This window comes from Mangifera indica, chromosome 1, assembly GCF_011075055.1.
Source record: "Mangifera indica cultivar Alphonso chromosome 1, CATAS_Mindica_2.1, whole genome shotgun sequence".
Lineage (NCBI taxonomy): Eukaryota > Viridiplantae > Streptophyta > Magnoliopsida > Sapindales > Anacardiaceae > Mangifera > Mangifera indica.
The window spans coordinates 29253997-29277236 of NC_058137.1; the positions used below are offsets into that span (position 1 = coordinate 29253997).

Consider the following 23240-nt stretch of genomic DNA (forward strand, 5'->3'; position numbering starts at 1 on the left):
AGGCCCACAAGAGAAGCTTCGATTCGAGGCAACCAAAAAAAAAAAAAAACAATTTAATAAAGTCAAAAAAATAATGTATTTTTACTCATTTATAATTTACAAAACGTATTTACATGGGCATCCCCCAACATTGCAAAAATATCTTTGAACCCCTAAAAAAATTTCAGTATCTTTTTCTTGTTTAAAAAACAATGTCGGATGGGTGGGTCACCCAAATTAAGAAAGAAAAAAAAAAAAAAAACATGCTACCAACACTGGTCTGTTTCCCATCTCCGGCTCGGGTAAAATCCGCCCCGACCCGAAGAACCAAACGACGCCGTTTTTCTTAACCTTCTACTACTAGCCGCCAAAGACAGATCATAAACCGCTCTTGCCGCCGGATCCGACAGCGTAGCATAAGCGTTATGGATCTCGATGAAATCTCGGCCGTCTGGGGTGCGCTCCCCTGATAAATCGGGATGATACACTTTCGCCAGGGCACGATACGCCATCTTAATCTCTGTCAAGGTGGCCGTTGGGTCAACCCTCAGAACCTCGTACAAGCTCCCTCTGACCGTGCCCACGGCGGTAGATTCCTCCGCCGTGTACGAGACGGCAGATGGGCACGGGTTCCGATTGTTCCGGCCGGAATACCGAGCGGAATTTGGGGAAAGGGCGATTTTGGGAGGGGATTGGGGCGAAAAAATCACGGGTGGAATTGTAGGTATGTTTAAAGTGGCGTACATGATTGAGTCTAAGGAAAAATAAGTGCAAGTGTGTGTGAAAAAGGACGAAGAAGAAGGGCGTATATTTATAGAGTATATGTAGACAACGTCAAATCCCGAAACGAAAATGGAAAACCGGTCCTATTACGTTGTCGTTTTGACACAAATCAGCGGATGGGGCATATTGTTTTCAGTTTTAGAAGCATTAGCTTAGCTGGCTTCGGCTTTATTCTCAGCTAGGGATTTATTTTTATAACTTTTTCCTAAATTGAAATTTTCTCAGAATTTAAAGAGAAAGTATGTAATATGCTTGTGTTAACTTATGATTAGGGTTGGATTTAATTTGAAAAGAGATTAATTTGAGAATATCGAATTAAAATTTTATTTAATTAATTAACAATTTATATTTGAATTCAATTTAAACCCATTGAAATTTCAAATGTTTTATTAAAAAAAAATTCAATTTTTTACTTAATCTCTAAATTTTAAACCTTAGATAAATTTAAACTAAAATTTAAGTTTTAACAATTGATAACTAATCAAACTATGCGTAACCAATCAATCAAAATTTTGTCTTAACATAATCAATAAGACATAAGCATCCTAATAAATAGTTATTTTCAAGTTAAATAACTGTACTTCACATAAATTATTTCGAAAACTGTGAAAATTTTAAAGTATTGAATTTATTTGACTTTTCTAAATTTTATTTTAAAAAGAAAATTTTACAAAAATATAGTGTACTATCAATTAGAAGCAATTAATTTATATTTTTAAAAAAAATTTATAATTTTTTATTATTATTATTATTATTATTTATAGTGGATATTGCATTAATATGCTAATTTCTATTTTTAAGTTTAGTGTAGACTGGCGGCTGAGATGCCAAGTGGCTAATATCTTGGAGCCGACACAAATAACAAAAGCCCAAAGCCAAATTCCCTTACCCGTGCCAAAGTTTCTAGAAGCTAAGAGCTACTGCGTAAGACTATCATACATACCTGCTCGATTCGCATAGAGAAATCTTATCTTTAAAATCCAACGGTGGATAACACTGAAAGCGTGACATCTAAAGTTCCAAGCTCCGCGTGGGCCACGCCACTATCCCAATGGGCGCCGTTGAGAACTATCCAATGGTAGTAATTACTTTGGCACGTGCAAGAGCTTCTAGAAGCCTTGTTGTTTTTTTCCACAAATAAATATATATTTTTTTTATATTATTGAGTTGAAGGTTCAAGCTTCTAGAAACCGTCCTTTTAGTGGAGGGAATATTTATTTAAATTATAATGCAGAAAAAGTGACACAAATATATTTTAAATACTAATAAGAAAATAAAAATTATTCACCCGTCCTATAATATTTTAGTAAGATTTTGTTATAATAATGGTAGTGATTATGAAAGAGACCTTGACAAAAATCACAAGCCTTTATAAGTTGAATACAAAAGTTTTACCTAATTGATAATATTATTAATACGATAAATTAATATTCCTTAAATTAGAATAATCTTAGATATATTAAAAGGTTGATTGAATCTTCGGATGATATCATACGAACTTTCTACCAAATTTACTGTTACAGATAAATATAAAATTTATCTGTAAAAGAAATTGATTATATAGATAAAAAATTCATGATATTTTTTTGGATACAATTTCAAGTGAAATAAGTAAAATTTTAGTAAATTTTTTAGAAGCGTCAACTTTAGGTCGTTAATATGAAATGCAGGAGAAATAATTAGGTAAATATTCGTTAACTTTGCAACATGTTTTGTGAGTGTGACCCATCAATTGAAAGTAAACCCTAATTTCAAGCAAGAAGCTTTATGTTGGGTTACAAATATTATTATTATTATTATTATTATTATATAAATAAATATTGGTGGAAGAATTGGTCTACCACAAACTTCTTCTTTTTCAATTAAAAAACAAACATGAAACATGATGCCTACATTAATGGATGTAGACACATTAAGCAATTAAATGATTATTAAACAACTATGATGGGTTATTATCTTTTGGGTTTCAATAAAACTATACATATAAATATTTTTTTTAATTTATTCATACAAATTATAATGATAATATATAATTAAATGATTTTAAATTAAAAAAATAATAATAAACATCACAAGAGTTATAATTTGTTATTATTAGATTAAATTGTATAAATAAGATATTATATATAGTTTCACACATTTTTTCTTACAAGAGTTAAGTATACTATATAGACTTGAAAGAAAGAAAGAAAGAAAGAAAATAAAAACATTAAATTAAAGTCGAAAGTCCAATGCTATTTGTCTACAGGAGGATCTCCCCGAATCCTTGTGGTGGTGAGTGGATTTGGATTAAAGGTCAAATCATAAGAAGAATATAAATCAATTTAGATATCCAACAAGCACTTTTGGTAGCTTCAGGAAGGTTACCGTCTAATTAATCTGTGCGAAAGTCAAAATTGGAGTGCCTGATTTGCCTCTAAAAAGTCGTGTCTCTTGTACGATTCAAAGAGCAATTTAATGCTTGGAAGAAAAGTAAACAGCAAAACCGACCACAAAAATAATTAATTTAATTTATTATGGTAGATATTACCTGATTATCTAGGAAAGGTTTAATTTAAATAATATTTTATTATTAAAATAAAAATATTAGTTATTTTAAAAATAAATTATTTAAAATTTTTTAGATATAAATAATTATTATATTTGATAAAATTTGATAAATATAAATAATTATTATGTTTGATTAAAAATAATAAAAAAATACTAATAAATTATTTTATTTAAACTCTTTTGAATATAATTATTTTTAAATATTTTTTATATTAATTAAAAATAAATTTATTTTTGTTTGAAAAAAATTAATAAATAATAATATAATTATAATAAAATCAATATTATTTTGATAATTTTTTAATATTTAAGATAAAAATAATAATCAGATTATCATTTATATTACTTATCATATCAGTATTAGTAATAAAAAATTATTATAATATTTTATTACTAATAAATCACATAAAATAATATAAATAATAAAATATATATTATTAAGATAATTTTTAAATTCTTAGAATCAAATGCCCCTTAGGATTTTTCATGTTTTTATTTTCAATTCCTGACCTGCATAGCATATCTAGAAAGTTTCAGGTATTCTTACTTTTTCCATAATTTTATAATATTTAATATACAATGTTATAGTAGTTTTTTTTTAAAACAATCTCCCTTTAAAAATATAATATAGAAACAAACAAAATAAATATATCATCGTATAATTTTAATATTATTTTGAATTATAAATAAAATAAATAATTAGATTATTCACTTATAAAATAATATTATTTGTTTTTGTTAGTACTTATTATTTATATATAAAATATTATTCTATAAAAATAAGGTTTATAAAATAAATTTATTGTCATCCATGATCATCGATCTTATCTCTATTAAAATCATAAATTTTTGTTTGGATAGAAGTCTTATTTAGCTAATTAGGAAAGAAGAAACTCTTGTTTTTCTTATAATTGTGGAATTTTGTTTTTGGGAATCTCACTCAACAAATTGGGGAAGTAACAAGATAATGTTATCCCAATGAAATCTTTGTAATCTTAAATAGAGAAAAAGCAAAATCCAAGTTACTATCAATAAATAGTTGAATTCTTTTCAATTAGGGGTAGAAAAATTTTAAAAAAATTATATGTATTTATTTTAAATATATAAATAAATATATATTTATATATGTTATCATATAATTGAATAATTTTAAATTAAAAATAAAATAACATGTAATTATATAATGATATATACAAATATATATCTATTTATTACTTAAAATAAGTGTATATATATATATATATATATATATATATATGAAGTAATGATAATGCATAAATTATTGTTACAAGATACAAATTTTCTCCTCTAGTTGATTCTGGGATATAGCCAGCAATTTTAGTATGGATTAAGGAAGATTCACTTTCTTGTCCATAATAATTTTCCTTTTGATCAATATGAATCCATTTGCAATTACTAGAAGTAATCATGTTTTTTTCATGTTCATGCAATCTATCTTTAGATATTTTGCCCCCTCAAGGCTCCACCAAGTTAATCACTCTAATCCCAATTAGTGCCCACTAATTACCTCATGATCATACCTCTAATCACATATCTTTTATTCAATTTATCGTATAATAATCATAAAGTTATTTCTAAGTAAATATAATAGGGTATAGTTTTCAACTAATGAATATTGTGATGGGTTTAGTTTTATCGTTAAATAAAATTATGTGTACTAATAATAATAAGTATAAATTTATGTATTCACAATTATGTGAAAATTCCTTTTTTTGACTCATACTTGACTATCCCACTCCAATAATATTTCTTTCTTTTTTTTTTTTTTTATAATGAGATTTTAAAAGTAATTACTTTAGTTTTGTCCATACAATAATATTTTATTTTCAATACAATAATATTTTATATATTAATAATGAGTATAAACATTGATGTTGTATATTATGTAATTGAATAATTTTAAATTAAAGATAAAATAAAACATAATTATATAATAACACGTCAATATTTATATTTATCTTTATCATTTGTGCATGTATCACATGATTGAAACACTTTTCATGTTGTATTAAAATGACTTGCACTAGGCTCTCATTTAATCAAAGATTTTTGTTATTTTGATAATACAATCTATACATTTAGAAAATGAAAATATTAATTTATGATAAATATTCATAAACATTCAAGAGAGAGAGATTTCCAAATTAGAAATGACAAGAGAAGTGAGACAATGGCCACAACGCAGCAAACATCAAAAGAGAAAAGCAATTTTGCTTCTCCGTTTGGTTTTGGATAAGTAAACCCTAGACAAGGGTGATCTATAAGAGCAAGGTGGTGGGTTGTAGTGTGAGATGCAATCCACGCATGAGAGGTCAATTTCAATTGAAATTTATATCTCAACCACTACCAGCTTCAGGTTTTCAATTTGAAACCCTAAAGCCAGCACATAGCTTCTATATATATATATATATATATATATATATATACAACATTTCACTATCTTTCATCTTCTAACTCGTCCCATAGAAGTTCAAAATAGATAATTTTTATCGGTAAATTAGTTATTTATCAAACTCAAACTAAATGATTTTTTTTTAATTTTAATAAAGAATAATTAATCATACCAAACTCAAAATAGTAATTTATATTTTATATCAAACTCCAAACACCACAAATAACATCAATCAGAAATATTATTATAACACATTGATTGATACTTACCATCATGTTTAAAATTTTCAATTATCATCTTTCAAACTATTGTCAGGTTTTTGAGCTATCAATACCTACTAAACAATCATTCAAAATTCAACCACTTGCATTGCATTGCATATCTATGTAATATTCCTAATTATTTATTTATTTATATCTCTTTAAATAGGATCATATAACTTTTAATTTAATCATTTTTAGTCAGGTCCTGTTTATTACACTCTCTCTAGCTGCGCCCTGCCCTGGGGTGGCAATTCTTATAACTTACCCTAACTTCTGATATGAACCAATCCTATACTTACAATAATTTAATCCAAAATCAAATCACAAAGGTTAATTTGATACGTCTGTCTATTGGGACGACCATTATAATTAAATTACTTATATAATCCGAGTTAGGCTATTTATTATAAATTTTATGTATATATATTTATATTATTAGTTGAAACGTAATGACAAAACCCTCCCAACCCAACTGTTGTTTTTATATTAAATTTTTTTAGGTTCATTTGATGCCACCCCAATAAATTGGTATGAAAAGCTCCCTCTAAGTTTCAAAAGTTGGCATTATCATCCTTAAATGGCATTTCTATAAGTTAACTATCACAATTCAAGAGAAAGAAACAGACAGACGGACATGTTGAAATCTTGGACGAAATGATAAAGGAATACCACAAAAAGGCTTGTCAATAATGCTTCATAAAAGGAAAAACATAGTGATAGAGATTTTTCAATCATGGGTTGTCTATTTAATTATATTTTTTTATCTTGTTTAATAATATTATTTACTATGTTGGTAGCTCTCAAGTGGAATGAGCTCGAACTAAAAATTATAGGTTTGATTTGAGTTTGAATTGACCTCAAATTTGACCCAAAATGTATCGAATCCAGAGAGAAAAGGTTTTTGCATGAAACTTGGAGGGTGGCAATGTAATTAAGACTAGCACATTAATATAATCTAAGATTGATTGGGTGGTGGTACAAGTGACAAATGGAGTGCAATAGAGCGGAGTTTAGGAATAAAATTAAATATATAGATAGATAAGGTCAATGGATGAATGCAATGCATATACATTATTGATTGTTGTGAAATGAGAATGTACATGGAAATATTCCTTGATTTCGTGAAAGACAATTATTAATTTTTTTTCTAAATAAATAAATGATTGTGGCGAGCAATGGGCAGAGAGAAGTACACCATTTGTCATTGGTAAAGTTTGTCTGTTGTGTTGAAAGATAAGGTTTCCTTGTATGTACTCTTGTCATATCACACAGATTATATATATATTTTAATTTTGTTATTTGGCGGAGTCGACCACCCACCCAGGTAATAAACCTTGTTCATAAATATTTAAATAAACAGAACAAGATAAGTTAGTTTTTTAAGATAATTGGATTCTATGGTTAACTTTGGGAGATACCTTAGGTGTTTTTGTCCTTGGTATATATATATATATATATATATATATATATATATATATATATATAAAAGTAATTAAGTATGAAGTTTATCCTCCCTGAAACTTATTAGAAGCTAGCTGCTCACATTATAATATATAGGGATGATATTCATATATATATGCATGGCCTGCAGCACTTTGCCAACTCAACTGTGATTTGATTTCAACACATGTTCTCATGGCACTCCTCATAGTTTTTGTTAAAGTTGTTTGTTTGGTATGATCTTAAATGAAATCTCTGCAACCTTAACTTTTTCCAAGATAATGGATAAAGACAATGTTGACTGACATACGTGCCTTCACATTCACATATATAGCCTTCATATATTGTTGACTGACTAATTAATCTCATTGGTGTTGTATATGAATTGTCTTCCTGGACCAAGAAAGATAACTCACTGACCAACTTAATTTTCTTTTTGGGCTTAAGTTTAATGGCAATGCTTGTGTTTGTTCTTCTAGGGCTTCAGGACATTTGAGAAGCTTCAGCCCAATAAAAGCCTTGTGGGGATTCAATCAAGTTGTTTGAATATAATATATATATATAAAATGTTTATCCCTACTATTCCCTATTGCCTAATCCATTCCAAATTATGAATTCCTTCGCATTCACATGAGATTTGTTGTGAGTAAGTCCAAAACATAATTGAAATCTCACTTGCCAATAAAATTAAGCCTTCAAATTAAGGTTAAGGTTGTTATTAATTGAGTTGATTTAATTTCAATATTATATGATTATGTCATGATTGCCACGTAGGATCTGAGCTCTTTCTGATGCAAATCGGACTTGGATACACCTTGTTTCACCCTTTCAATCATTTTACTTCCTTTTCATTCCCTCCCATGCACACCCTCTTCGTCCTTTTCTAATGTTGAATTACATTTTTATCCTTCTTATTTGATATATTGTGTTAAATAAAAAATAAAATTATATTTATGTGTGTATATAAATATATATATATATATATTAATAATATAAAATAATTTGAATCAAATCTAATCAAGTAATCATATCAAGCTTACCATAGTATATGCACAAAATCTATATATCTAATATCAAAATTCATTATAGGGGAGATTTTTGGTAGATAATGACAACCAAACTACGCGAAATATAATAATCAATAATCTCCTATTAATCATACTATTATGTATTATAACTATACGGATGTTATCAAATATATATAAATAAAATAATATTATATATATATATATATATATATATTTTTTTTAAATCATAATGCAAGTTCGGTGAGTTCACATGCGAGATTACGGAAGAAGATAAAAAGTCACAGCCAATGATCAGTTGATTCCCGCCATGTTATCGTAAGATATTTACTTCACGGAAAACGAGGAGGAATCCCTTTTTGCAATTTACAAAATTTCCAACTCCTGAAATTGTTAGACTTTTCACTTCATTTCGTCTCCATAAATACCCCCCCTCCCCTGCCATTCAACTCTCAACTCTATTGCTGCCCATAACGCCTCGCGGGTTCTTTTTTTGTTTCGTGTGGCAAAATGACGGTGGGGGCTGGCGTCAGTGTGAGTGATGGGAGGTTGACGGTCAAGGGGAGTTGTGTTTTGACAGATGTTAGGGATAATATTGTTGTTACTCCGGTTGGTGCATTGGTTGATGAAGCCTTCATTGGTGTTGTTTCTGATCAGACTGGCAGCCGCCGAGTGTTCCCCGTTGGGAAACTTGAGTATGTTCCTTTTTTTTTTTTTTTGGTGATAAATTTGGTAATTTGTGATGTCGGTAAGGGTCAGATTTTGATGCAATGCTTTATGAGTCTCTATGGTTTTGCAGGGGGTTGCGGTTTATGTGTGTGTTTCGGTTCAAAATGTGGTGGATGACTCAGAGAATGGGAAACTGTGGCCAAGATATTCCGTTCGAGACTCAGTTTTTAATTGTGGAGGCACGAGAGGGGTCTCATTTTGACAATGGAAGTGAAATCGGAGAGCAACAATCGGCGTTATACACCGTCTTCTTGCCGATTCTTGAAGGAGATTTCAGGGCCGTCCTTCAAGGGAATGAACAAAATGAGTTGGAGATTTGTTTGGAGAGTGGTAATTTTCGCGATTATTCATTTAAATTTGATTTTGATTTTGATTTTTCAAGCTCATTTTGTTTTCTTGATACTGAGTTCAGGGAATTTCTTGTGTGTTTGTAGGGGATCCTGCTGTTGACGGATTTGATGGAAGTCATTTGGTTTTTGTGGCGGCTGGATGCGACCCGTTTATTGTCATTACAAACGCAGTGAAGTAAGTTTCAATACATGAAAATTAATGACAATTATGCATTATGTTAGAGACTTGAAATGATTTACAAAGTGTCTGTTTTGGTTGATATACAGGAGCGTTGAGAGACATCTTCAAACCTTTTCACATCGTGAGAGAAAGAAGGTATATTTTCCGTTTCAGGCTTTATAATTTTGTCACAACCTAGTTACATAGTGTTTATATTTTAATTCTTTCTGGATCAGATGCCAGACATGTTGAACTGGTTTGGGTGGTGCACTTGGGACGCCTTCTACACCAATGTCACCGCAGAGGGAGTGAGACAAGGACTAGAGAGGTATTGATATCGCCGATATGGATCATAGGTGCTTCTTAAATTATGTAGTTCAAGTATTATTAATTTGGAAAATATTGATTCTTGCAGCTTAGAGAAAGGTGGAATTCCTCCAAAGTTTGTTATAATCGATGACGGGTGGCAATCGGTCGCAATGGATCCCACTGGTCTGGAATTCAAAGCTGATAACTGTGCCAAGTAAGCTCTTATAACAGAGTTTGTATCTGCTTATTTTTATCATTATAATTTCATGAGCCAATAGTCTTTACAATTATTTTGTTTTCTGTCAGCTTCGCTAACCGGTTGACACATATAAAAGAGAATCACAAATTTCAGAAAGATGGTAAAGAGGGTCATAGAGTTGAGGACCCAGCTTTAGGACTTCGCCACATTGTCACTGAGATAAAAGATAAACATGATTTGAAGTATGTTTATGTGTGGCATGCAATAACTGGCTACTGGGGAGGTGTCAGACCTGGAGTTACCGAAATGGAACACTATGATTCGAAGATGGCGTACCCTGTTTCATCTCCTGGGATTCAGTGTAATGAGTCTTGTGAAGCTTTGGACAGCATCACAAAGAATGGGCTTGGCCTTGTGAATCCGGAAAAAGTTTTCAATTTCTACAATGAACTTCACTCGTATCTGGCATCAGCTGGAATTGATGGTGTCAAAGTTGATGTTCAGAATATACTTGAAACCCTTGGAGCAGGTCATGGTGGAAGAGTTAAGCTTGCTAGAAAATATCATCAGGCACTTGAGGCATCTATTGCTAGAAACTTCCGCAACAATGATATTATTTCTTGTATGAGTCACAACACAGATGGTTTGTACAGGTAAGTTGTTCATTTTTTCAACTTTCTAGGTAAAATGTTTAAGTTATAGGATTTATAATGAACAATAATTTGTTTATGCAGTGCAAAGCGAACAGCTGTTATAAGGGCATCAGATGATTTCTGGCCAAGAGATCTTGCTTCTCACACAATTCACATTGCATCTGTTGCCTACAATACTGTCTTCCTCGGAGAATTTATGCAGCCTGATTGGGATATGTTTCATGTAAGCTAACGAATTTTGATATCTTTGTAGGACTGCCTTGAGTATTTAAGCTTTGATTCTTTGAGTTTATATTGTTAACTTTGAACTGAATCCACTCATGACAGAGTCTACACCCAATGGCTGAATACCATGGAGCAGCTCGTGCAGTAGGAGGGTGTGCCATTTATGTCAGGTACATGTTCCGAATGATGAACTTGTATACTAATTCTGGCTGGCATTAATCATTTGAATATACAGTTATTGACTTTTATGTCTTGCAGTGACAAGCCTGGACAGCATGACTTTAACCTACTGAAGAAGCTTGTACTTCCTGATGGTTCCATATTGAGAGCCAAACTTCCAGGAAGACCAACTAGGGATTGTTTGTTCTCTGATCCTGCTAGAGATGGCAAAAGGTAACTAAGAAAGAGAGCAAACATACAAATTACCGATTTTGGGATGCATTGTTCCTAACTGAAGTGTATTTTTGGTATTATTGTCTTGATCTTGCAGTCTTTTAAAGATTTGGAACCTGAATGATTTCACTGGGGTCATGGGGGTCTTCAACTGCCAGGGAGCAGGGTGGTGTAGGGTTGGAAAGACGAACCTTATCCATGATGAACAACCTGGCACTATAACAGGATATATAAGAGCAAAAGACATTGATTATCTACCTAGAGTTGCTGATGCCAAATGGACAGGCGATGCAGTCATATATTCCCATCTTGCCGGTAAGTTTTGCATACAAATTTATTTTTATACATTCTAATTCACTATTAGTTTTCTAATAATAATTTGCCCTGATTTAAATTACAGGAGAGATAGTTTTTCTTCCAAAGAATGCATCAATCCCAATCACATTGCAGTCGCGAGAATATGAAGTTTTCACAGTTACTCCTCTTAAGGAATTGTCCACCGGAACTACATTTGCACCCATTGGTCTAATCAAGATGTTCAACTCTGGTGGAGCCATCAAGGAGTTGAAATATGAATCTGAGGGAAGTGCAACTGTTGGCATGAAGGTTTGCGGATGTGGCCTATTTGGAGCATATTCATCATCACGACCAAAGAGAATCATAGTCAACACCGAGGAAGTACAGTTTGGATATAATGAACAATGTGGTCTTGTCACTCTCACTTTGAGAGTTCCAGAGGAAGAATTGTACCTCTGGAACATAACCATTGAGCTACGAGGACTTAAAAACATAAACACAGTTAAGGAGATGCAGAAGATCTCTATTTCTTTTTTTTTATTTTTATTGCAAGCATCCTATTCTTCATCATGAAATGGCTTTAGCAGCCCAAGTTCCTAGTGTCCTTGTAGTTTTTTGTAGAATAACTGTTGTAATCAATTATTCAAGGAAATGATAAAATCTTAATGTTGGTTCCAGATTATTTTGTTTTTGTTTTTTTTTTTTTTGACATGTTGACTATTTTACACCATTTTTAGGGGAAAAAAAAGGGAAATGCTGTTGTTTATGTTATGCAACTGCAATACCTTCTCAAATCGAGTAAACTTCACTAAAGCTCGAGTTTTAACAGGGAAGAGCCATCATCTACTTACTCATCATCATCTCTGTGTTTCAAAGCAGAGTAATCTTTTCAATTCTTAATAGAAACAGAGCTTCTCTAAATGGTCTCATTTATAGCTGCTTTCTCTTCTTTGCCATCATCGTCTACACTTGCAAGGAGTTCTCTTTATGGTTTCAGATCTCTCATTAAGGTTCTCGCTTTGTTTCCCTCATTTTCTTATCAAGATTCAAATTTTAGTTTGTGGGTAGCTTTATTTTTTATTGTTTCATTGATCATGTTAAAAAGTTGTCATCTTTCCATTGTGTAGGTATTTTTAAGGAGATAAGTCGACTGCTGCAGCCTTGGGCGTTGAAGCTGAGGGATTGAAGCCACTTGTAACTGGAGGTCCCCAAGCTCAGAAAATGGTTTGGATATGGCTTTTTGGCTCTGCTGCTTGGGTGTTTAGCATGGTGGTGCTTGGTGGCATCACTTGACTAATGCAATCTGGTCTTTCAATGACTGACTGGAAATTCACTGGTGGCCTCCCCTCTATCAGATGAGGAATGGCTGTAGGAGTTTGAGAAATATAAGCAGCCGCCTCAATATAAGTGGTAAGTGCCAAATACAATACCTTTGCATTTTTGTATGCATTTGAAGTTTGAACTCTCTGTGAGGTTGTGGTTAGAAATTAAAAATTAGTAAGTCCTCTAGGAAATGCTAAATGCTTAAAAGTTGCATCATCCATTGTAGTCAGTGATTGAACAAGATATTTTTGTAAGCGTCCTAATTTTTACTTTGTTGTCTGTTGTATCCATCAGATTTTTGTTGCATTTGTTTCATGGGATGAGTTTTTATGCATTTGAAATGACTGCATTGTAGACTGGACGAATTTCTGTAGAATTTTAGTGATGTTACTTGTTTTTTAACCTGTGGCAGTGTGAAGAGAACTCCTCTAACAATTCAGACTCACTCAATCTAACTCAAACAGTTGGACAAGTTCAAATTGTTTTATTGCTCTCAACACACCTCATCACAAGTCAAATGAATAATATAGATTATAGAAGATAAGTTGTTTTGGCAGTAAGAGGTGCAATCCTCCCCTAGGCCAAAGCCCCTCCGACTGATTTCCCAGAATAATTCCTTGTCTTCACCTCCTGTTCTCCTTTCTCTATTTCAATTTTCATTTTTCCCTCTATTATTCTTAATTCCAGTTTGTTGGTTTTGCCTTGATTAGAGCCTATTTGCTTTGTCTGGATCATAGTCAATATCTTGTTGTCTTGTTTCAATTCTCCTTCTGTAAACTTATTGGTAGTCTAACAATTTCTAATTTATTTATTGGATGGACTATGCACATTGTATGTGGGGAAGGAGACCGAGTATCGTTTTTACCCTGCCATTTTCGTATCTTCTTCATAAGGGATATAATATAATCTTCTCTACTGTGATCATCGGTGATGACACTACATGTCAATTGTTTTAGTCTATGTTGATGATCTCAACTGATCTATTTATTTTTTTTCTCTATTAACTCAGTTTATCCTGTTTTTTCAGAAGCACTTTAAACCTTGAATGCTGTCTTTTGTAGGAGCCATCCTCTGAATCTTCTCAGCCCAGAGTGAGCCCTTACAGTTTAGCTGGAAATGAAGCTGTGTGTTACTATAACTGGTTCCGGTCTTTCAATGGTCTATTCTCCTGCTTAGAAACAAATGAAAATTTGGCTTCTGTGCTGATTTTCCAGAGCCCTGCTTTTAATAATTTTCCAAAGAACTATTTTATCTCACAATTGCATGCCACCATCATATCTTCGGGTTGTAATCGTGCAACATAGGGGCCAACATGACAGTGTACCGAACATTAGGTTTGAGTTTTCATCACTACCATGTTGATGATGATGAGCACCAATTCTGTTTTTAATATGTGCAGGTTGACCACCGTATCATTGCAACAACATGAAAGTAAAATATACATCCTGCAAATCTATGTTTGATGGGAATCACAGTGGCCATGGCTGCTTCTGAGCTGATTTCACTTTCAGGTGACGGAAATCATTGCAGAACCTTCTCAACCAGAACGTGTATTTATTATTCTGCCAACCGATCTTTACACTTGTACTTATTATTCTAAGCTAAACCAGAGTATAGTGAATCATTGCAGTGACCATAGTCTAGTGAAGACCTTTATGAAAAACAAAAGTCCTACTCCCTGGAAATTATTCTCACTTATACTCAGATATTATAATCCGAAATCATGAAATAACTTTTAAAAAAAAAAATTATATACTTATATTTATAGTAAATATATATATTAAAAATGCAGAAATCATGGAAGAATCTACACTATATATAAATATTTAAAGTATAATATAAACATAATAATATAAAATCTAATAAAAATAGATTTTTTCTTTATGATCAATTTCAATCCAAAATACTTTTCTAAATTCTAGTTCAGTCATCAGTGTCAGGAAACTGCCAAGAAGATGACTTTAAAGAAAGATCAAAATATTTGAAAGAATAGTGATATGTATATAAATAATAAAGATAAATTTATATATGAATAATAATATATTTTATATTATTAGATATTATTTTATTTTTAATTTAAATTTTAATAAAAATATATTATAATTTTTATATAAATTTATATTTATTATTTATTCATATAATTTGATTTGTTAAAAAGAAAATTAAAAAAAGGTTAAAGGACTATTTCACACCTAAGTTTAAATGTATTCTCAAAGTTATATCTGTGAGATTTCAAAAACTTAAAATTTCATCTGTTAATCAACTGAAGTTAAAATTTTATGTTAGAAACAATGACAAAATCATTATTTTACTAATAATATTAAAAAAATTTATTATATTTTTTCTCATAAGTTTTAAAAACTAACATTTCACCCATTTTAAAGTTTTTTAACTTTGAAAAATTGCATTCCCCATTCCACAAAACCTTAAAATTTTTTTCTTTCCTTCTGGTTACTTTCTTTGGTGATCTAGAAAGGATGACAATAAAGTCTCTTTGTCTTTGATAAGATACATTTTAGATTTTTTTTTATGTGTATTGACTAATGATTTAGGGTAGAGATGAGAGGTCACTGATATCAGAGATGGTGGTTAGAGAGGTGAAAAAAAAATTGGGAAGAAAATATAATTTTTTAAAATTAAAAAACTTTGAGTAAGATGAAATTGTTAATTTTTAAAATTTAAGAGAGAAAATATAATGTATTTTATATTTTTTAATATTAGTAAAATAATGATTTTATTTTTATTTTTAAGAGAGAATTTTAATGATAATTATGTTATAGGGGAGACTTTTAAATTTTTTAAATTTTATGGGTGTGGCTAGAGATTTTACCTAAACTTGGGTAAAAAAAGGTGATTTGAAACGAACTCTCTTAGTCGGGCACTGTTTCCAACGGCACAAACTTATATACTGGCTTGCCTTAACATTCCAACATCCATGTGTATTTGTTTTCTAATCATAGTAAGAGTATTGCTTAAACCCTTAATTCTCTCGAAGAAGACGGAGAATTCTAAGCACTTTATCTTAAGTATCTTGTACGGTCATCTGACCAAGTGCTTATTTTTTGTTCTTCCTCAGTTGTGCTTCTGTCGAGGTTAGTTCTTTTGCAGATTTTAAATTTTGATAGTTGTTTTCATTCAAAGTTGGTTTTTTATGGTTGTTCTTGGTGCAGTATCTGATTTTGGAGTTATTTAGAAATACCCAGATGGGGATTTTTAGTTGTGGGGACTTGAGTTTGGTTTGAAAGTTAGTTTGATGCAGTTTGAGTGAGGTTTAAGTGTGAAGGTTTTGTTTTTGAAGTGTTTTGTGTAGTTGGCTAATGCTAGTTTTTGTTATGTTTCGAGTTTTATAGAACATTGTTTTGTTGGTATTTAGAAAATTGGATAGTGAGCACGATTTGACGGATACGTTTAAGTTATCTTTCTGTTAACACAAGAAGAGATGGATGTTAAGTTAAGATCGGAGGAAATGCCATCCATTGTTGAAGTAAGTTTCTTCATTTCTTGTTACTCGGTTTCTTTTAGGTGATAATGTTATAGGAGCATGATTGGCTTGTTGAGGCTGTAGTTTTATTTTTTGGTGTGAGTGATATTTGTTTGTAATCAATATATATTTGTTATAGCAGATGGGCTCATTAGACGATAGATCAATGAGTGAGCTTGAGGAGGAGAGTCTTTTTACTCTGGAAGCAGAATCTGGAAAGCCAAAACCTGTCCTTGGACATGAAAATGGACATATTTCTAGGGGTTCACCATCCTGTGGAGATAAAAATTTGCCGAATGGTGTGTATAAGAGCATAGAGACTGTTGTTTTCTCAAATAAACTCAATTTGCTTATGCCTTTGGGGCCATTGGCGATCATGGTCCATAAAATCACTGGTCATAAAGTGAGTTCAGTTGTTGATGTTGATATATTGGATTTTTGCTTATTGTTGCAAAAGTATGTTTTGATTCTTGGGGTGGATCCAGGGATGGGTCTTCTTTCTAAGCTTGCTGGGTATAACTCCTTTGGCAGAGCGTTTAGGTTATGCTACTGAGTAAGCTCTCATATTTCTTTATCTCAATTATTGTGTAAAGTTGTTTATTAGTAGCTAATACAGCTTTCTTTTTTTTTGATACAGGCAACTGGCCTTTTACACTGGTGCTACTGGTATAATTCTCATAGAGCTTCAATGGATAACTAATAAGTTGTAACTGTTGTTTTTGTCTTTCAAGTTAATCAAAGTATCTAACTGATTTATTAGTTTCTTTCCTTGTGAATTAGCAACAGTTTGAGCTTGAGAATGCATAGTCAACTTGTGTGGATATAGGATTCATCTTTTTCACCCATTTGTAAATAGAACTACAATAATTGGTATCTAGCTTATTTTGAGACAAATAAATCTTCTGGACCTTTTCATTACCTTTCTCATATGTTACTTGCTTTTTGCTTACCTCAACTGTATCCTAGTATTGTTCCAACTTATGAGTATATTCAATGGACTTTACAGTTGGGGGCCTTTTAAATGCTACATTTGGAAATGCAACAGAATTGATTATATCAATTTATGCTCTGAAAAGTGGTATGACACGTGTCGTTCAGCTCTCATTATTGGGCTCAATTTTGTCAAATATGTTGCTGGTGCTTGGATGTGCATTCTTTTGTGGAGGTCTTGTTATTCGGAATAAGGAACAGCGGTTTGATAAGGTTGATATGGAAGCATCTTATCCTGGTCTTTTTTGGCCTATCATCTGCTTTTGAATGCCATCACTGAACCAAGTTATCATGCAGGCATCCGCTGTTGTGAATTCTGGACTGTTGTTGATGGCTGTCATGTGTCTGCTATTTCCAGCTGTTCTTCACTACACACATTCTGAGGTGCGTTTCGGAAAGTCAGAGCTGGCTCTTTCAAGATTTAGCAGTTGCATTATGCTAGTGGCATATGCTGCCTTTCTTGTTTTCCAATTAAAGGGTCAACAAGAGCCATATTTCTCTATAACTGAGGTTAGTTACTACTTTTAATACAAAGAAGTTTTACTTTTTCTTATTTAGCCTGGAATAATTACCGGCGTGATAATTGTTGTGAACTTAGGAAGAGAATCAGGCTACAGATGCTGGTGATAATGATGATGATGGCGATGAAGAGCCAGAGATCTCAAAGTGGGAATCAATTATTTGGCTTTCAATTATGACAGCTTGGATATCTATCCTTTCAGAGTATCTAGTCGATGCTATACAGGTGACATTTGGTTGTCTACACTTTGTTGATTAGAATAATATCTTGACTGTGTCTTTCCTTACATGTAATTGAGCTGGTGCAAATAGATCTTACTGTTGATAAATTCATGTTAATTGGTGTTTCCCTGTGAAAGTTTCAAGGTATTACCCTTATGATCAAAGCTGCTTTTACAATATCTGTATCCAAGACTATCCTTGATACTCTTTCTCTGGTTATTCCTGTTTTGTAGGGAGCATCGATCGCATGGAACATTCCAATTTCATTTATTAGTGTAATATTACTTCCAATTGTAGGGAATGCTGCAGAGCATGCAAGTGCTATCATTTTTGCCATGAAGGACAAACTTGTGAGCAGTTTCTGATGTTGTACCTCCAACAATTCTTGATACTAATATAGTGCCTTGTACTAATATAAAATTTCTCTGCAGGACATAACTTTGGGAGTGGCAATAGGATCATCAACACAAATATCCATGTTTGGGGTAGGTATCAAAGAGTGGATAACCCTTTTGGTTTAATTACTTCCATTTTGGTTTTAATTTTGTTCTGTTCGGAATGGTAAGCTTAAAAATTTTGGGTAATTGTCATTGCCACAGATTCCATTTTGTGTGGTTATCGGATGGATCATGGGATGCACCATGGACTTGAACTTTCAAATTTTTGAGACGGCAACTCTTTTCATAGCTGTCATAGTTGTTGCCTTCTTTCTGCAGGTTAGTGCCTTTACTAAGATCTAAAGTAGTAGTTTCTATACACTTTGGTTACATGTGTAGTTGTATATTGAATTTGTTTTCATCTTATGGTTGCCGTTCTGTTTTCAGGAAGGAACATCTAATTATTTTAAAGGACTTATGCTCATTCTTTGTTATCTAATAGTTGCCGCAAGTTTCTTTCTACATGAAGATCCTTCTCCAAAAGGTAAGTTATAGATTAAATTTTACATTTACTTGTTTGCAATCTTTTCTTGTACATTTGAACCAAATTTTATCATTTTATGAACACATTCTTCTTACAGTGTTATGAATATCAATGTTGCAGATTAAAAGAAATTAAAAATTTAGTCAATGAAGCAATCCATTGTAAGGCGAAAAAATTCCTGAAGCTTTTCATCATGCACGTTGTTGTGTATAGATAGCTCTTGGCCGCTCAATTTTTTTGTTGTCCCCTTGCTGCTTGTTTGGTCAAGTGAGTAGGTGTCTTGATGATTTCGTTTTTTATTGAATTGGTACCAGCTTTGATGCTATATGTGTGTCCATGATGAGTGAGAAAATTGTGTATAGAATAGAGAATAAAAATTGATTTCTCTTTGCAATGTAATTCTTCCTGTATTCTTTTGATTGGAATTCCATCCATTCTTTTCTCAGTTGTGTTCCTTAACTATGCTCACAAAGCTAACTCTAAAAATCTCTTAAATTCAGAACTGCAAAAATGAGAGAGATTAGCTACATGATTTAGCTTGTATAGACAGTAAGATTTCCATTTTTGGAAACCATAAATTTGTTACCATTCTGAATCCAACCAAAATGGCCTTATAGAATCACCATTTGCTCTTTTTTGGTTCACAACTTTTCGTCTCCCTCTTGTTTCACAATTTCACTAGTGTTTTGCTGCCACCCCACTTGTGAAACAAGTTAACCAAGATGCTCAATACCCCAAATTCTGCTATCAAACTCTCAAGGTGTAACACCCTTAGTTATATCCCACAATCATATAACACATGAAATGTTGAAGATATACGAATATCTCATTTTGTTTGAGGATATTAAGAGAAGATTGATTAAATAGTTCGTAAACTCTTCTAAAAACAAAATTCTATTAGACTTAGACATGTTTGGCCTAGCCTATATTTCTGTGGATTGTGACCTCCCACAAACAAAATTAAAAAAAAATATGTAACATGTAGGGTTGTGCCACCCATGGCATGACAAGACCCAAGCTCGCCCTTTGGTGGACTATGACATGATACAATTAGTGGGCACAACATACCACGCTTAATTTGATTTGGCGCAACCAAAGTCCCAAAAGTAAACAATATATTAACATTAGGACGGGCTAGTGAGACATTCAATCCTTTTGCTTTTAGACTACCTAAAAAGCTTATATAAGTTTATTGGAAAAAGAATAAACGAATGGCCAAAGGACTATTTTCCACCCAAAGTATCTTACTTCCCCTCTTTTAATTTTAAAAATCTTATTTACTTATTTATGGATGGTTAAAATTAACGGAACCCTAACCCCTTAAAATTTTATTTTATTTTTCTCCTAAACCTTAAAAACTAATCATTTTCCCTATAGACAAAGTGTTAAAAAATGACATTCTCCCATAAGGTTTAGTTTTCCAACTCCGGTGCTATCTCCTACACCATTATCGACGGCCTCTCCCTCCGACAATCTTTCTCCATTCAATTAGACACTCGATCAACGTCGAATCAAGTTGGGGAGACGAAGAGTTTCATTGAAAAGATAAAACTCTTCATCTTCCCAAACAAAGCCGAAGATATCATTTTTGTTTGAGAAGACGATCGTCTATATACAATGCTATTCCTTATTTGGCTATAAGTCCTTTGGCCTAAATGAATTGCTATTCCTTATTTGGCTATGCACAATGTGATAGTATAGCGGGGGATTGTGCGTTAATCCAGCTGCAGGATCTTCTATGTACAATGCTTTTAGCTAATGCTAGAATATTACTGATTATAACACTTTCCAAATTTGAAGCAATTAATTTGTAACCATACATGGTATTACCTTTGCCATATAAAATTACTTTAACTATTCTGAATCCTGTAATCAAAATGGCCTCTCAAAATCACAATCTCAATCACCATTTCTTCTTGCTTGTTTCTCAACTGGTCATCATCTCCCTCCTGTTTCAACACTACTCTTTTGCTGCAACCCAACTGGTGAGTCAGGTCTGTCAGGCCACTCAGGACCCCAACTTTTGCCTTCAAATTCTTGGTGCAGATAAACGTTCAGGCACTGCGGACCTCAAGGGACTGGGTATAATCTCATTGGAGTCAACTTCCTCCTGGGCTAAAGCCACACAGGATCAAATTCGGAAACTACTCAGCCAGCATCCTGGGCTGGATTTCAAGAGTGTTCTTGATCATTGCACTGTAAATTATGATGGCTCAGCTTATGCTTTACAACAGGGAATTCAATTTTTGAATGCAAATGACTATGCAAATGCAAACGACATGGCCAATGTTGGTTGGCAAAATGGAAACGATTGCGAGCGTGTGAATAGTCAAAGTGTGAAAAATTTGTCTCTTAGAGGTTCTAATCAAAAGATGATGAAGCTCAGTGATATGTCTAGAGTTATCACTGGAAAACTTATAAATGGTTCATGAGTTGCCATTGATTCTGAAGCTGTTTCTATTTTGTGCTGGAAATAAGAGCATGCAATCGTATGCGAGGGCTAAAGATGAATTCATAATCCTTTCTAGCGGTGAAACATATGTTATATCACTGTTTTGGCTTTTGGGTTTTGTGGCAATTCAACAACTATTTTGTCAAAATGTGATTTGCTTAGATTTGTTACATTCAAACCACCATAGTTTAAAGTAATTGAATAATATCAATATCCTAATTTATTATTAAGATATTTTACGTTTTGGTCACACTATTTGTCATAAGTTGAGTTGATACATATAATATTATTTGTATTTGACGGAAAAATAATTCTACTTCTTAAATAAACAAAATGATATGACATAAATGAAGAAATTAGTGTATCTAATAAGATAGAGACATATATTAAGAAATGAAAATGTCCTCAAAATACGCTTGGAAAATTTTACTGTTTGACAGAGCTTCGCTGCATTAATGACAAAAAATTCACTTCAAGATAAATTTATGTTAAATGAGACTAGTGCATGAATAATATACCAAATGATGATCGCATGCTTAAAATGTCCTACCTTATTATTACAAACACTCTAAGACTATCATTTTTAAGAGTAGTTTTTCAAATGGCTAAAGGACTACTTTCCATTAATTTTGAAAATCTCATTTATTCATTTATGGACTGTTAAAATTAACGAAACTTTAACCCCTGAAAAATTTATGTTATTTTTCTCCCTAAAATTTTAAAAACTAATAATTTTTCCCTAACCTAAGTTTTAAAAAACAACATTTTCCCTCTTAGGGTTTTCAATTTTTCAGAATTAGTTTTCCGACGCTGTTTCTTCCTCTCCAGCAACCTCCAAGCAACACATCTTCCTCTCCAACGCAGCCTCCTTCTGGTGATTATCCTGGGCACTGTCGTCGACGAAGATGAGTCGTCTTCGTCAACGACAGTGCTTAGGACAACCACCGGAAAGAGGCCACACCGGAGAGGAAAAAACATCATCAGAGAGGAAGAAACAACACCGAAAAACTAACTCTGAAAAATTGAAAACTTAGGGGGGAAAATGCTGTTTTTTAAAACTTGGGTTGGAGAAAAATTGTTAGTTTTTAAAGTTTTAGGGGGAAAATAAAATCAAATTTAAGTTTATTTTTAATAATATAGATAAAATGATGATTTTACTCCTGAAATCGTTAATTTTAACCGGTCACGACTAGGTAAATGAGATTTTCAAAATTAACGGAAGAAAATTTGAGAAAACAGTATACCTTAGGTGGGAAATAATCCTTTGGCCTTTTCAAACACAAACATTCTGTTATTACCGAGTAGATTGATATGTCCTAATAAATTTGAATCATTGATAAATAAACAACATAAATGCCATACGGGATATTATTCTTGAAACACAAGATATAATATACCTTTTTTGTATATAGAGAAAAAGGAAACAAATACATTATTTAATAAAGAAAATTAGAGAAAATACTAAGATCAAATAAGTACGGTTATAAAGCAATATTAAGAGATTATATGTATAGGAGGAATTATTATCTTTGACCCCAAAAAAAAAAAAAAGGGGAGATTTTAT

General features: G+C 32.1%; 4 protein-coding genes across 8 annotated transcripts; 3 read left to right on the forward strand and 1 right to left on the reverse strand.

Annotated features, from left to right (window-relative positions):
• Window positions 1–57: 57 nt before the first annotated feature.
• Window positions 58–783, reverse strand: LOC123212959 (chaperone protein dnaJ 11, chloroplastic). Its single transcript, XM_044632229.1, has one exon. It carries the CDS (start codon window positions 723–725, stop codon window positions 246–248), a length of 480 nt encoding a protein of 159 aa, XP_044488164.1. The 5' UTR covers window positions 726–783; the 3' UTR covers window positions 58–245.
• Window positions 784–8704: 7921 nt separating this feature from the next.
• Window positions 8705–12445, forward strand: LOC123205884 (probable galactinol--sucrose galactosyltransferase 1). The gene is made up of 12 exons (XM_044622978.1): window positions 8705–9148; window positions 9253–9512; window positions 9617–9707; window positions 9800–9848; window positions 9929–10020; window positions 10108–10215; window positions 10308–10853; window positions 10935–11076; window positions 11181–11248; window positions 11337–11471; window positions 11569–11786; window positions 11872–12445. Exons 1-12 carry the CDS (start codon window positions 8964–8966, stop codon window positions 12339–12341), a joined length of 2364 nt encoding a protein of 787 aa, XP_044478913.1. The 5' UTR covers window positions 8705–8963; the 3' UTR covers window positions 12342–12445.
• A 3552-nt stretch (window positions 12446–15997) lies between these two features.
• On the forward strand, window positions 15998–19669 carry LOC123214108 (vacuolar cation/proton exchanger 5-like). Of its 5 annotated transcripts, none has more exons than XM_044633850.1 (13): window positions 15998–16183; window positions 16442–16575; window positions 16712–16975; window positions 17058–17125; window positions 17210–17238; window positions 17579–17775; window positions 17860–18072; window positions 18161–18307; window positions 18537–18653; window positions 18735–18788; window positions 18903–19019; window positions 19128–19224; window positions 19345–19669. In XM_044633850.1, exons 2-13 carry the CDS (start codon window positions 16531–16533, stop codon window positions 19347–19349), a joined length of 1353 nt encoding a protein of 450 aa, XP_044489785.1. In that variant the 5' UTR covers window positions 15998–16183; window positions 16442–16530; the 3' UTR covers window positions 19350–19669. The 5 variants fall into 5 exon arrangements, with proteins under 5 accessions (XP_044489785.1, XP_044489777.1, XP_044489793.1 ...); XM_044633842.1 differs by having other exon boundaries at window positions 16465–16575; XM_044633858.1 differs by having other exon boundaries at window positions 15999–16183; window positions 16465–16575; window positions 16715–16975.
• Window positions 19670–21101: 1432 nt separating this feature from the next.
• LOC123199654 (pectinesterase inhibitor-like) lies at window positions 21102–21656 on the forward strand. Its single transcript, XM_044614721.1, has one exon. The coding sequence runs from the start codon at window positions 21102–21104 to the stop codon at window positions 21654–21656; it is 555 nt and encodes a 184-aa protein (XP_044470656.1).
• Window positions 21657–23240: the final 1584 nt, after the last annotated feature.